This window comes from Heterodontus francisci, chromosome 4 (genome assembly GCF_036365525.1).
Source record: "Heterodontus francisci isolate sHetFra1 chromosome 4, sHetFra1.hap1, whole genome shotgun sequence".
Lineage (NCBI taxonomy): Eukaryota > Metazoa > Chordata > Chondrichthyes > Heterodontiformes > Heterodontidae > Heterodontus > Heterodontus francisci.
In genome coordinates, this window is record NC_090374.1 from 125,820,400 (window position 1) to 125,832,581 (window position 12,182).

The 12,182-nt window shown below is 40.8% G+C and overlaps 1 protein-coding gene across 4 annotated transcripts in view; it reads left to right on the top strand.

The window, feature by feature from the left end:
• LOC137369236 (selenocysteine insertion sequence-binding protein 2-like) overlaps positions 1-8,888 on the top strand; it is a 97,797-nt gene extending 88,909 nt beyond the window's left edge. For all 4 annotated transcript variants that reach the window (XM_068030119.1, XM_068030123.1, XM_068030120.1 and 1 more), the window contains one exon: positions 3,263-8,888. In XM_068030119.1, the coding sequence (XP_067886220.1) occupies positions 3,263-3,432 (170 nt within the window). In that variant the 3' untranslated portion in view covers positions 3,433-8,888. The remainder of the gene's footprint in view (positions 1-3,262) is intronic.
• The last annotated feature ends 3,294 nt before the right edge of the window (positions 8,889-12,182 follow it).

A 12,182-nucleotide genomic window follows, 5' to 3' on the forward strand; every position in this document is an offset into this window, starting at 1 on the left:
GAAACCTGATTGGAGGGAGTTCTGGGAAAGAATTTGGGAGCTGACAACACATTCAAGGACTTTGGAGAGGAAAGGGTGGTTTGAGATGGGGCAGTAGTTTTCAAAGGATGGAAGGGTCAAGGGTTTTTTTGAGGGGATGTTGATGGCAGATTTGAAGGAAACCGAGAAAGAGAGTACCTGAGGAGAGTGAACCATTAACAATGTCAGCTAACAAGGGGACCAAGAAGGGAAGTTGGATGGTCAGTATTTAGTGAGAGTAGGGTCGAGGGAGCAGGAGGTAGATCTCATGGACAAGATGAACTCAGAGAGGGCATGGGAGAGAAACTAGAGATGGAAACAAGTTGAGGGCTAGGGCGGGGGGAGCCTTCGAGTAATTTTGGTCAAGTAGGCTAGGGGAAGAGAGGGAAATTACAGAGACAGCTGATCGAATGGTCTCACTTTTGGTGACAAAAAAAACCATGAGCTCCTCGCACTTCTTGTTGGTGGAGGAGACAGGGGAGAGGGATTCAAGAAGATGGTTTGCAGTAGAGAAAAGAAGTCGGGAGTTACCTTTGCATTCCAGGATGATTCTGGAATAGTGAGCAGTTTTCACAGGCAATAGGAGGACCTATTGGTGCTTTATGTGGTCTAGTCAGATGTGGCAGTGAATGGCTAAATCAGTTGTCTGCCATATCTATTCATGTCTGCATCCCTTGGATTTAAGGGAGCAGAGATGAGGGTTGTACCAGGGTAACAGCTAGGGTGAGAGAGTGATGGTTTTAATGGGGACTAGGACAATCGAAGGTGGTGATGAGGGTGTTGTTGAGCAGTTCGGTAGCTGCAGAAATGTTATGAATATAGGATCATAGTCTAGACAATTGGGAATTTGACATTGGGGAAGAATTTTTTTCAGTGGCAGATACAGAAGGAGGGGGAAATGGGATCTGGGTGCAGAGTGATTCAAGGATGGCCTCATTTGTATTTGAATCTGTGGGAGTAGTGAGGCCACATGAGATGGCAAGGTTGGGGCGGGGGGCGGGTATATGGGTTGGGAAGTTTACATGGAGAGCGAGATTAAGAGGGAAGCGAACTCAGGAGAAAGTACATGATGAATTGAGAAGGTTAAAATCACCTAGGATAAGAAGCCACTCGGTGCAGATGCTGAGGGAGGAAAGCAGTGAAGATAGATCATTAAGAAAATGACATGGTACTTAGGTGGGATGAGAACCAGGATTTTAAATGAGAGGTGAGGAGGGATGGAACAATGTGACATGTTCAAAAGGAGAAAGTGCCAAAGGAGTAAGGGGACAGATGAAGCTGAGATTTGCTTACGAGTGACACCACCACCGTGATGGTCTGGGCGAGGCAAGTGGTGAAACATATAGCCAGGCACGGAGGCTTCAGTTAGGGGGTAGATGTCATCAGCCCTCAACCAGGTTTCTGTCAAGGCCAAGATGTCAATGCAATCATCCACAATAAGCTCATGGATTGCAAGGGCTTTCTTCGCAAGCAAACAGACAACCTGGAGGGAGATGCAGAGAGGGGTGGGTGATAGCTGAACAGGGAGGAAATTGGCAAGACCAGCCCCCAGCTGGCCTGGCAGGGTGGTGAGAGAGTAGGATGAGGCATTTGAGCTAGGTACTCGTGAGGCAGCAGCGACGAGTACCTTGATAGGGCCTTTGGAGAATGCCAAGAGAAGTACAAAGAAAATCTATAGGCTTATCTAAGAGGGAGACGCGCCTGGGATAGTAGCAGGAAACAGGAAGGTAGGAAGGTCAAGGTGTAGTGAAGGATTGGATAGGGATTTGGGAAGGCAGAGTACCTGAGAGGGGAGAAATAATTGGACAGAAGGGTTTAGGAGGGGGAGGGAAGAAAATAATGAAGTTGAAACGGAAGTGATAGGGTTGGAGAGGCAGCCATAGTGTGCATGCAAATGAACACATGGAAAACTTAAGTTACAAAGGCTGGTTATGTAGCATTAATTAGGATACATATATCCTAGTAGTGAACGGGGAAGATGGTGGAGAAGTCTGCAGATTGTTAAACTACACAAGAACATAAATCAGATCTCTAGGCCTAGTTAACAAAAAAGGGATGTTATAAGCTAGATTGTTGATTGAGATCATTGATTGCAGTATTACGTTTGGGTCAGTACACATCTCTGATACAGTGAGAAACAAGGTTGTTTCTTTGTTAATGAGGGAATGATACAGTAGAGTCTCATGAGTGAGGGCCTTTGCCAGTAAAGAGAAGGAAGAAAAAAATTCTCAAACTATTTATGAAGCCAGAGGGTATATGTTATAAGTAAAGGTGTGAAACATAATGGTGTAGATCAACAATGCTTCATTAACCTTTAAAGGTACTTCAACTGATTTCAACCATGGAACTAAAAACTTTATTTCCCCATAAGCTTAACGAAAGAGATTCTTTTAAACCCACACTGATTTTTTTTTTATAAACCCTTAAACTACTGGCAAGTCCAAGTCTCTGGGCTTCTTTTCAGCATTTCACATTAATACTGAAACTGTAATGTTTGTTGTAAACTACAAACATTAAACGCTGAAAACAGTATAAAATACTACAATTCACCATGACATGCTTTCCCTTTCCTCCCACTCTTTCTTGTTTTGTTCCATTTGTACTATTTCAACTTCAGTTAATCTGGCCTAATCTAGATTCTAACCTTTTTATGTATTTTTAATCATTTTAAAACCCTTATCTATTTTATTTCCTCCTGGCTTCCACCACTCCCAAAAGAAATGTTTTCATTGTTGTGATGATCTAGTAAACTGTAGCAGCCCACAAAGCCCGATTGCACCCAACATGAGTAAACTTGTACAGTGTGTGGTAAAGTATTAAATTGGCTTCAAACCTGAAATTAAATTCTCCATTCCTGAAGAAAGTAGAATGTTGTATATTTTATACCTTTTAAATATCCATCCAAAATACCTTGTTTTCTTTATGTAAAAGTAATTATTTTTTTTTAAATAATTTGAAAAAAATCAGCTATACTTTAGTAAATGGAATTTTAATCTATTCCAGATGCTAATTGCACCTTTATGAAATAGAACTGTAATATTACACAAACCGTTCTATTGTTAAAAAACAATGACCAACAACCTACATTTAAGTTTAGTTGGAATACTTAATAATTTGTCTTTTACTTTATTTCATAACTGCAACTAATTAGGAGGAGAATGGAACAGGTTAATGATGTAGATTGTAATTTGTTACGTTTAAAAATGTGCAATATAATGAATGATGTGATCTATCACTCTTACAGTTACTACATGGAGAAACTTACTCAAGAGACAGTGTAACCCCAACCTGTCAGACACTGAAAACACAGGAACTTCAGAGATTCTACACTGTGACTCAGAAGAAATTGGTGATTCAATACAGAATTTTCCAAAATCCATTCTTGATTTTGAATGTCAAGCAGCAATAAGATGAATGAATGTGGTTTTTCATAGCACTGTAAAATGTTTCTGCAGTGCTGTATCCGTTATTTTGTGCAGGAAATAGTGATTAAAATTTACAGCAAGTGAAAAGGCCTTCCATAACTGTCACCTTTTCCTTTTTTTTAAAAAAAAGCATGCAGATTTCTATCCCAAAGTGAGATTAAACCTAATTTAATTGCATTCCACTTTTGAAAAATCTGAATGGCTGAAGAATGTTAATTGAGCAATGATAAACATCAGGCAACCTTAAATAGTCTGAAGAAACTAAGTTGACAATGATGAATAGCTGAAAGTTAATTCATTGCTCAGAGATTAGTCCTCCAGAGGTTGACACATGTGATATTTTGCCACAATACACCTCCAGTGGTCCATTTCAAAACAATCCCAGCGATCAGTTAGGCATATCTTGTACACTACAGTTTTCCATCTTTCCTGAAATTCTTAATTTCCTGCTGTAATACCTTCCATCAAGAATGATGGTTTATTCTGGGACAGTGAGCCGACCCAGAGACTGCCAAATGAGAGAATGTTTGAAAGCCAGCATGGCCGAGTCCTGGATGACTTTATTGGAGAATAATCACATCCATTTCCAAACTCTATATAGTAACAATCCATCTTTTGTTATTTAGAATTACTTCACAATTTGAAATGGACCAGTGAAGAGGCACTGAGGCAACCCAATGCCACCAGGGCAAATTATTACTATGTGTTCCCTCGGGACATAATATTCAAAAGTGGCCTTGCCAACAATGTATACAAAGTCAGAATAGCTTGTCAAATGTCCTTGCGAAGCATCTCATTATAACACCACATTGATTGGATATTTTCTATGAATGCTGAGTAATTGCCCCCAAATCCAAATGGACAGCTCTTCATTTTGTAAATGTTCAAAATACATAACCTTACATTTACCTATGTGATATCTATCTGCAAGATCAGTTAATTAGTTCAGATTTCTTTGTGTAAATTATAAAATTTGCTGATGGCATTAAACTGTGTGGCCAGATAAGCATAGTGCGAAAAAAAAACCCTCTTCACTCTCATCTCTGAATAGTTTGAATGGCAGAGGGCCTAGCACAATCTTTGATTGAACAATGGATTGTTGCAATTAAATGGAAAATCTTATCACTTTCGACTTTGAAAACAGTTTTCAGTCTACATGACTAATTTGTTGTTAATGCCTGAATGAATTTCACTTAACCACTAATCAGTTGCAAACCCTATCAAGCTTATTTTGTAAGTATGTGACTGACTCCTCTGGTTAGGATTTGCTTCAGCTGTGCTTTCAGGCAACCTAAATGGGAATAAAACAGGTCACAGCAGTAAAAGTAGAACCCAGCTTAAACCCTTTACCTAGCAAGTGAACCAATAAGTGAAAACTTCAGGAATGTGAATAACCTAATACACTGGGTATTTATAAAATACTTCTGCAACTTTAAACTTTAATAATTTTGGATGTACACATGATAGCAAACTGTAAACAGCAGATGAACGCATAATTCATAAAGTATTAACACAATATACAATTTCTAGGCTTCAACATAACTGCCATCTTTTGTGATGCATCATTCAATCCAATTTTCCAACTTTTCTTCTGTTGCCATTTTCAGTTACAGCATCATTAACACTAACCATTTTTAGGACTTATGATTTCATATGCCATTTACAGTTTGCTTCTGTCCTGTATCCATCTAAAGTTATCAAAGTTGCACAAGAATTTTATAAACGCCCTCTACTGCTAAATAGCTTTGCTTCAGTTAGCTACTGCAGAATCACAGAGAATGAAACTAGCTACAAAAGTTGCAAATTTATTTTTACTTTGAAAACACACTACTGCAAAATAAGCTTTAAAAGCTGATGTATCAAAAATTGATTGAAATCATGCACAGATGGATTTTCTAATTGGCTGCAGCATAGTAAGAACAAACACAAGTGTTTAAATCTCTGTAAATTGGCAAGATGCTGTCTGCATAATCAAGGCATGATATAACTTGACTGCCTTATGCAACTTGTTGCCTGCCATTTGGAATTGAGAAACAGTAGGGCCATTTTTTTTTCCAAATTGAGTAATAAACAGGATCTTAAACATTTCATAGCTGTAAGTTCCCCTCCACCCCCCCCAATCTTCCATCCCATCATCCCACTAGGGCCTACATTAAGTAAAATACAGGAACTTGTCATTATGATAACGCTGACTCTGTTAGTCTTTCAGCTTATCCGGAATTTCACAATACCACATACAACCTATTATTGAATTTCTGTCTGTAACTTCATTTGTTATGTAGTACACTAACTATATTACTATTTGGAAGCCATCCAAATTCCAACTTGTAGCAAAGTACAGAGTGTAATCTGAGTCCCATGGTTATGAAATTGTATAAATTTTGTGCATAACTGCTGCATAGAATGCATTTGACAGATTATCAGTGAGACACCATGTGCGGTTTAGAATACTTTAAGCTTGTTCCTCTGCCAGAGCAAACTATTCCAAACAGTCTAAGACCTTGGGATATGGCATGAACAGCCTCATGCTGTGATAGACATCTCCACAAATGAAAGTGGCCAAGTGACAGGTGTGTTACATTTACAACACTGATTTGTACTTAGATTTGAAGTCTCTTTCAAGCTTTTCATCTCAACTATAGTGATTTCAAATTTGACTTGCCTTTTACAGGATCTAGGATATTAAACTGTATTCTATATACATTGAACAGTGCTATTAACATAAACTAGTTTTATAGTCACTAGTTACATATGAGATATGTCCAACACTATCAGGATTTAGCACTTCATATGTAGCAACCTTAACGGTCGGGCATATTGACATGTTCAGGGTAATCTAGCACTGAAAGTGTGATATAGGGAATTGAGTTGAAGATGAGGAATGCAAACTTAAGATCTGTGCAAGAGATGGTGTATAATGAGTCATTCCTATAATCTTTACTGCTACTCTTATTTAAAATAGTAACTTCAGCATGCATTGAATCTAATCCAACTCACTTAATAATCCTTCTCAATTATTAGAAAAATTTTTGTATCAGTAATCTATTCCATTTTCAAGTTGATGTAGGTTGTTGATGCTGTTTGTATGGAGACTGCTAATGGTCCTGTTTTGTCCCAGTGATGTTATCTCACTAAGGCTGACCAGCTACTTCACTATATACTGTAGCCTTTTTATCCTTATGCTGAGCAGACCTTATAAGTTGTGGCAGTTTATCCAAAGACTATTAGTTATGCTCTAATGCAGTAGATTATCTATGTGCCAGAAGATAATATTTTTCTAAATTTCACAACGCTGCCTCAATCACTTCAAGTAATGGCCTCAACAATCCAAGGGACAACACTGCTGGTTTAAGTGCCCAATGAGCATTTCCACTCCTTAAACCTGCTGATGTTTCCAGGAGCGGGGAACATGCCCTAATTTTGTAATCCAGGTGTGTGTCTGCATCATTACAGGGGTAGCTTGGTCACCCACCAGAAGAGAAAGCAGAAAAATATGGCAATGGGAAGTTATTCCAAAGCATTCTAGTGCCAACAGCACTACAGTAATTTTTAGAAGTGTGCCATCAGCCCCTTTCATAAGAGAGGTGATTAGACCAAACTAACATTTTTGATGGGGATCCAAGCTTGAACCTCCTGGTGGGTCTCACTTAGACTGGGGTGAAGGTTGGTATGCCTGGTTGAAACTGGTTTAGCAGATGCTCAAAATAACCCAGTCTAGCCATGAGGGAATTGTCAGACCTGACCATTTTAATATTGGATGGAGATTCCACTCTAAACAAGCCCCCATGAAAACTCCTGTTTAGTCCTAGTCTGTGTATAACGGCAAGAGTGCTACAATTGGTTTTGGCACCCATTGGTTAGGGAGGGGAAAATCAACCAAGGTTTCTACTTGTGATTGTTATTCAGTAACCCCCCAACTGACCGTGCAAGTGTGTAGACATTAGAGGAGACAAGAGCAGGCATGGTGTGATTTACTCCATCATTGTATAGTCTGCTTATGCTCAACATCAGGATCATGTGAATAACTGGGGGTTGACCACCTATAGAACAGTGAGGGAGTTAAAACATTCAGAGCGATGGGGAAAAAGAGAAGGAAAAAAGGGTAAAAGACAAAAAAGCATTGGAACTATACAAACCCTTTTTATTTCCTCCATTTCAGCAATATTTTCCCATCTTTGTTTCTGTTTTTAACCTAACAGGGTCTGATGAGCATACATTTTAGCTTGAGGGTTCTTGTGCATAAAAATAAACTAAACTAAAATGCCATTTTTATGTAAGAGCTCCCATCTTTTTTTTTTACATTTTCTAAAAATTATGATGGGCTGAGCCTATACTAAGTATCCTGTTACAAAAACACTGATTAAATGCTACTAGATGTCTTTAATACATTCTATTATAGTGTTTAATAATTCTTTGTTTTTAATGGCTAGATTGACATCCAATATATGCATATGATGGATTATAAAGCTAGCTCAGTTATGCTGAGGAATGCTTTGCAAGATGGCAAATCCACAAAGCATGCCTGCACTGCATCAAGCACTGTTGCTCTCCTCGAGGCAGCTCAGCCTGCTGTGGGGGAAGTAGGTGACTTGTTTACCTTGCTGCAGAAATGAGACAAAAAAAAAGTGTACTGTCATTTTTTGTCATCACTGTTCCTATTTCCTTCTTTCCTTTGGCTGGAACCTGCAATAAATGGTGCAGAGGAAAACAGCTGCACAGAGGGCGAGCTAGTTATGAAATAGCATGAGCAGTCCAAGACAGTTGTTGATTTTTCATGCAACGTGTGTAAACATTCTTTAATTGGTTCAGGTCCAACATCTCTGACCTTGATGAGGTTTGGGCCAGTTCTAAGTTTGTAAAATAGACGTCCACTTCCAATAATAATCTTTTTGCAAATATTAGATGCAAGTGAACCAGCCACATCAAACAGCTGAAAATTTTATAATTTTTATTTTTGCTATTCTAAAAAGAACCGAAGGAGTTCTCTGAAAAGGGAACAGTGTGAATGAGGATGCTATTATTTTTGCTTTCATTATTTAAAAAAAAGGCTGTGATGCAACATTGGGTGATTGGTGATAATGGACACTGCCTGCTGGTCTCAAGCTGTACTGACTTGATTTGTGAAGGCAGTAAGCACTGCTTCAATATTATAAAACTGTGACAATTACTTTAAGGATAGATTTAGGTTGTAAGTAATTAAATGAATTTAATGCTGTAGAATGTCCTCCGAATTGCCTTTTACAGAAAAAGTTGGGTATCTGTCAAAACACTGTTTGGGTTACTTTGAAGACCTCATTTAGTTGCTATGTAATACTTTATGAAGGCTAGTTCGATACAAATGAATGTTGAATTTTTAATCTATAAATTTATACTACGTAAATGAAATTCAAATGTTGCTGCTTTTAATTGAGTATTTTTGGAAAATAAACATTGTGACTAAAGGAACTTATCGTGTTTTTTTTTTAAGATTAAGTTTGGATGCTGAAACTCATCTTGCTGATAGACACTATCTAAAAAAGGGAAAATAAAACTTATGCACATTGTAAAAGTGGAGGTATAGAACAGACTTGTCTGCTTGTTGATTTTGGTTTTCAAAATGCATGTAAATGAAGTAGCCTGACAGCTGAAATATTATAACAGTTGACCCAATCAGAAAAGCCTAAGTTTGAGTTCCAGTACTCACTGCCAGTCAGACTGAAAACAGGTGGAGTTGGATTGGTCATCTGCTGAGCATAGTTGAAGAAACCATTCTGTGCACATCCTTTAACTGGATTCCAGTTAGCAGGAGGGTGGAGAATCTAAAGAGATTTAACATGTTGACTTGGTGATATGCTATCACACGAGATGGAGTTAGATTGAGGAATTTGATTGCAACCTGCCACCAGACATGAATGGCTGAATTTCATTAGCGTGCCACACATCACAGCGGCGTGCTTTGAAGTCTGCAGCCTTCAGAAACAAGCGCCACTGCTGAACCCACGCGATATTTCGCGCGGGAGCTCATGAAAATGGAGAGGGCAGAGCGGCTGCCCCTGATGACGTAGAGGGGTTGGCCGCTCCGGCAATGGCGCTACCACCATTTTTAAAGGGCTTCAAGCCCTTAGCAAAAATTTTAATTTTTAAAGAGAAAATATTGTTAATTTTTTTAAAAATCAAAAGCTGGAGGCCCTTTCCCAATCTGCCCCAATGATTACTTTTAAAGGCCAATATGACAAACATTAACTTTATTCCCACCCCAAACTTTCTCCCCCAACCTCGTCACATTTGCCCTTCAACCCCTTCCCACCATTCCCACAGCCAATAAAAAAAAGTTTTCCCCGTTACCACACCCCCCCCCCCCCCGCCCTGATAATTTCAGTCCTCCCTCCTCCCCACCACTGTCTCACCTCGGAACTCACCGAAGGCCCGTGAGTTGCGGCTGGTGGCCATAAAATAGGCCTGGGACGACCGCCGAGAGAAGATATGTCAATTTGCATCTTACCTTAATTGATTTTAATATCTAAATGAAGGCCCTGCCGCTTGGTGGCGGGGGGACGGACTGAGGCCTTGCTGCCGCTGCCGGTAAAAGGCGACGGGGCTTTCTCGGTGTCGGGGGTCATGGCGGGCCGCTCCACAAGTATTTTACAGGCCCCCCCCCCGCCATGGCCCCCGACTTCGAGGGGCTAGTAAAATTCAGCCCAAAGAGTGAGCAAAATTAGCACCTTACTAGCATTGCTAATCAATTATTCTAACTTCTGTTCTTTAGGATTGCTGATTTTTAATATGTTATTCTGTTTTTCAGTTTGTAACTATTGTTAAGGAATTGACTGTTTTGTTAAGATAATTTTTTCAAAAGGAATTTATTCTTTTGGGCCTCCTTATCTCGAGAGACAATGGATACGCGCCTGGAGGTGGTCAGTGGTTTGTGAAGCAGCGCCTGGAGTGGCTATAAAGGCCAATTCTGGAGTGACAGGCTCTTCCACAGGTGCTGCAGAGAAATTTGTTTGTTGGGGCTGTTGCACAGTTGGCTCTCCCCTTGCGCCTCTGTCTTTTTTCCTGCCAACTACTAAGTCTCTTCGACTCGCCACAATTTAGCCCTGTCTTTATGGCTGCCCGCCAGCTCTGGCGAATGCTGGCAACTGACTCCCACGACTTGTGATCAATGTCACACGATTTCATGTCGCGTTTGCAGACGTCTTTATAACGGAGACATGGACGGCCGGTGGGTCTGATACCAGTGGCGAGCTCGCTGTACAATGTGTCTTTGGGGATCCTGCCATCTTCCATGCGGCTCACATGGCCAAGCCATCTCAAGCGCCGCTGACTCAGTAGTGTGTATAAGCTGGGGATGTTGGCCGCTTCAAGGACTTCTGTGTTGGAGATATAGTCCTGCCACCTGATGCCAAGTATTCTCCGAAGGCAGCGAAGATGGAATGAATTGAGACGTCGCTCTTGGCTGGCATACGTTGTCCAGGCCTCGCTGCCGTAGAGCAAGGTACTGAGGACACAGGCCTGATACACTCGGACTTTTGTGTTCCGTGTCAGTGCGCCATTTTCCCACACTCTCTTGGCCAGTCTGGACATAGCAGTGGAAGCCTTACCCATGCGCTTGTTGATTTCTGCATCTAGAGACAGGTTACTGGTGATAGTTGAGCCTAGGTAGGTGAACTCTTGAACCACTTCCAGAGCGTGGTCGCCAATATTGATGGATGGAGCATTTCTGACATCCTGCCCCATGATGTTCGTTTTCTTGAGGCTGATGGTTTGGCCAAATTCATTGCAGGCAGACGCAAACCTGTCGATGAGACTCTGCAGGCATTCTTCAGTGTGCGATGTTAAAGCAGCATCGTCAGCAAAGAGGAGTTCTCTGATGAGGACTTTCCGTACTTTGGACTTCGCTCTTAGACGGGCAAGGTTGAACAACCTGCCCCCTGATCTTGTGTGGAGGAAAATTCCTTCTTCAGAGGATTTGAACGCATGTGAAAGCAGCAGGGAGAAGAAAATCCCAAAAAGTGTGGGTGCGAGAACACAGCCCTGTTTCACACCACTCAGGATAGGAAAGGGCTCTGATGAGGAGCCACCATGTTGAATTGTGCCTTTCATATTGTCATGGAATGAGGTGATGATACTTAGTAGCTTTGGTGGACATCCGATCTTTTCTAGTAGTCTGAAGAGACCACGTCTGCTGACGAGGTCAAAGGCTTTGGTGAGATCAATGAAAGCAATGTAGAGGGGCATCTGTTGTTCACGGCATTTCTCCTGTATCTGACGAAGGGAGAACAGCATGTCAATAGTCGATCTCTCTGCACGAAAGCCACACTGTGCCTCAGGGTAGACGCGCTCGGCCAGCTTCTGGAGCCTGTTCAGAGCGACTCGAGCAAAGACTTTTTATAGTTAAGCTAAATAAATGTTTTTTAATCAAGAGGACAGTGAGGGCTGATTGGCAACAGTGTTGCTGTCTGTCACCTGGCTCGGGCTAGGCTTAGAGCAGAAGCCAAGGCAATAGTGGCAGAAAACTGATGAGCATTGCTTTGATTGGATAAGCCCAGTAGCAACAGAGAACATCTGGGTGGGCAGAAAACTGCCAAGCTGTTTGGTTGTTACTGCGTGTGTGAGATGCCTTCTGCAAGGAGACAAAAGTCAAGTGCTGCTAAAGTATCAAAAAAGGACAGAAAAAGGAGAGAATTCCAAGGAAGAGCAGAAGAATACAACCAAATTCGCTTCCCAGAAATTCCATTGAAGATCTTCTGAAGTCCAGTG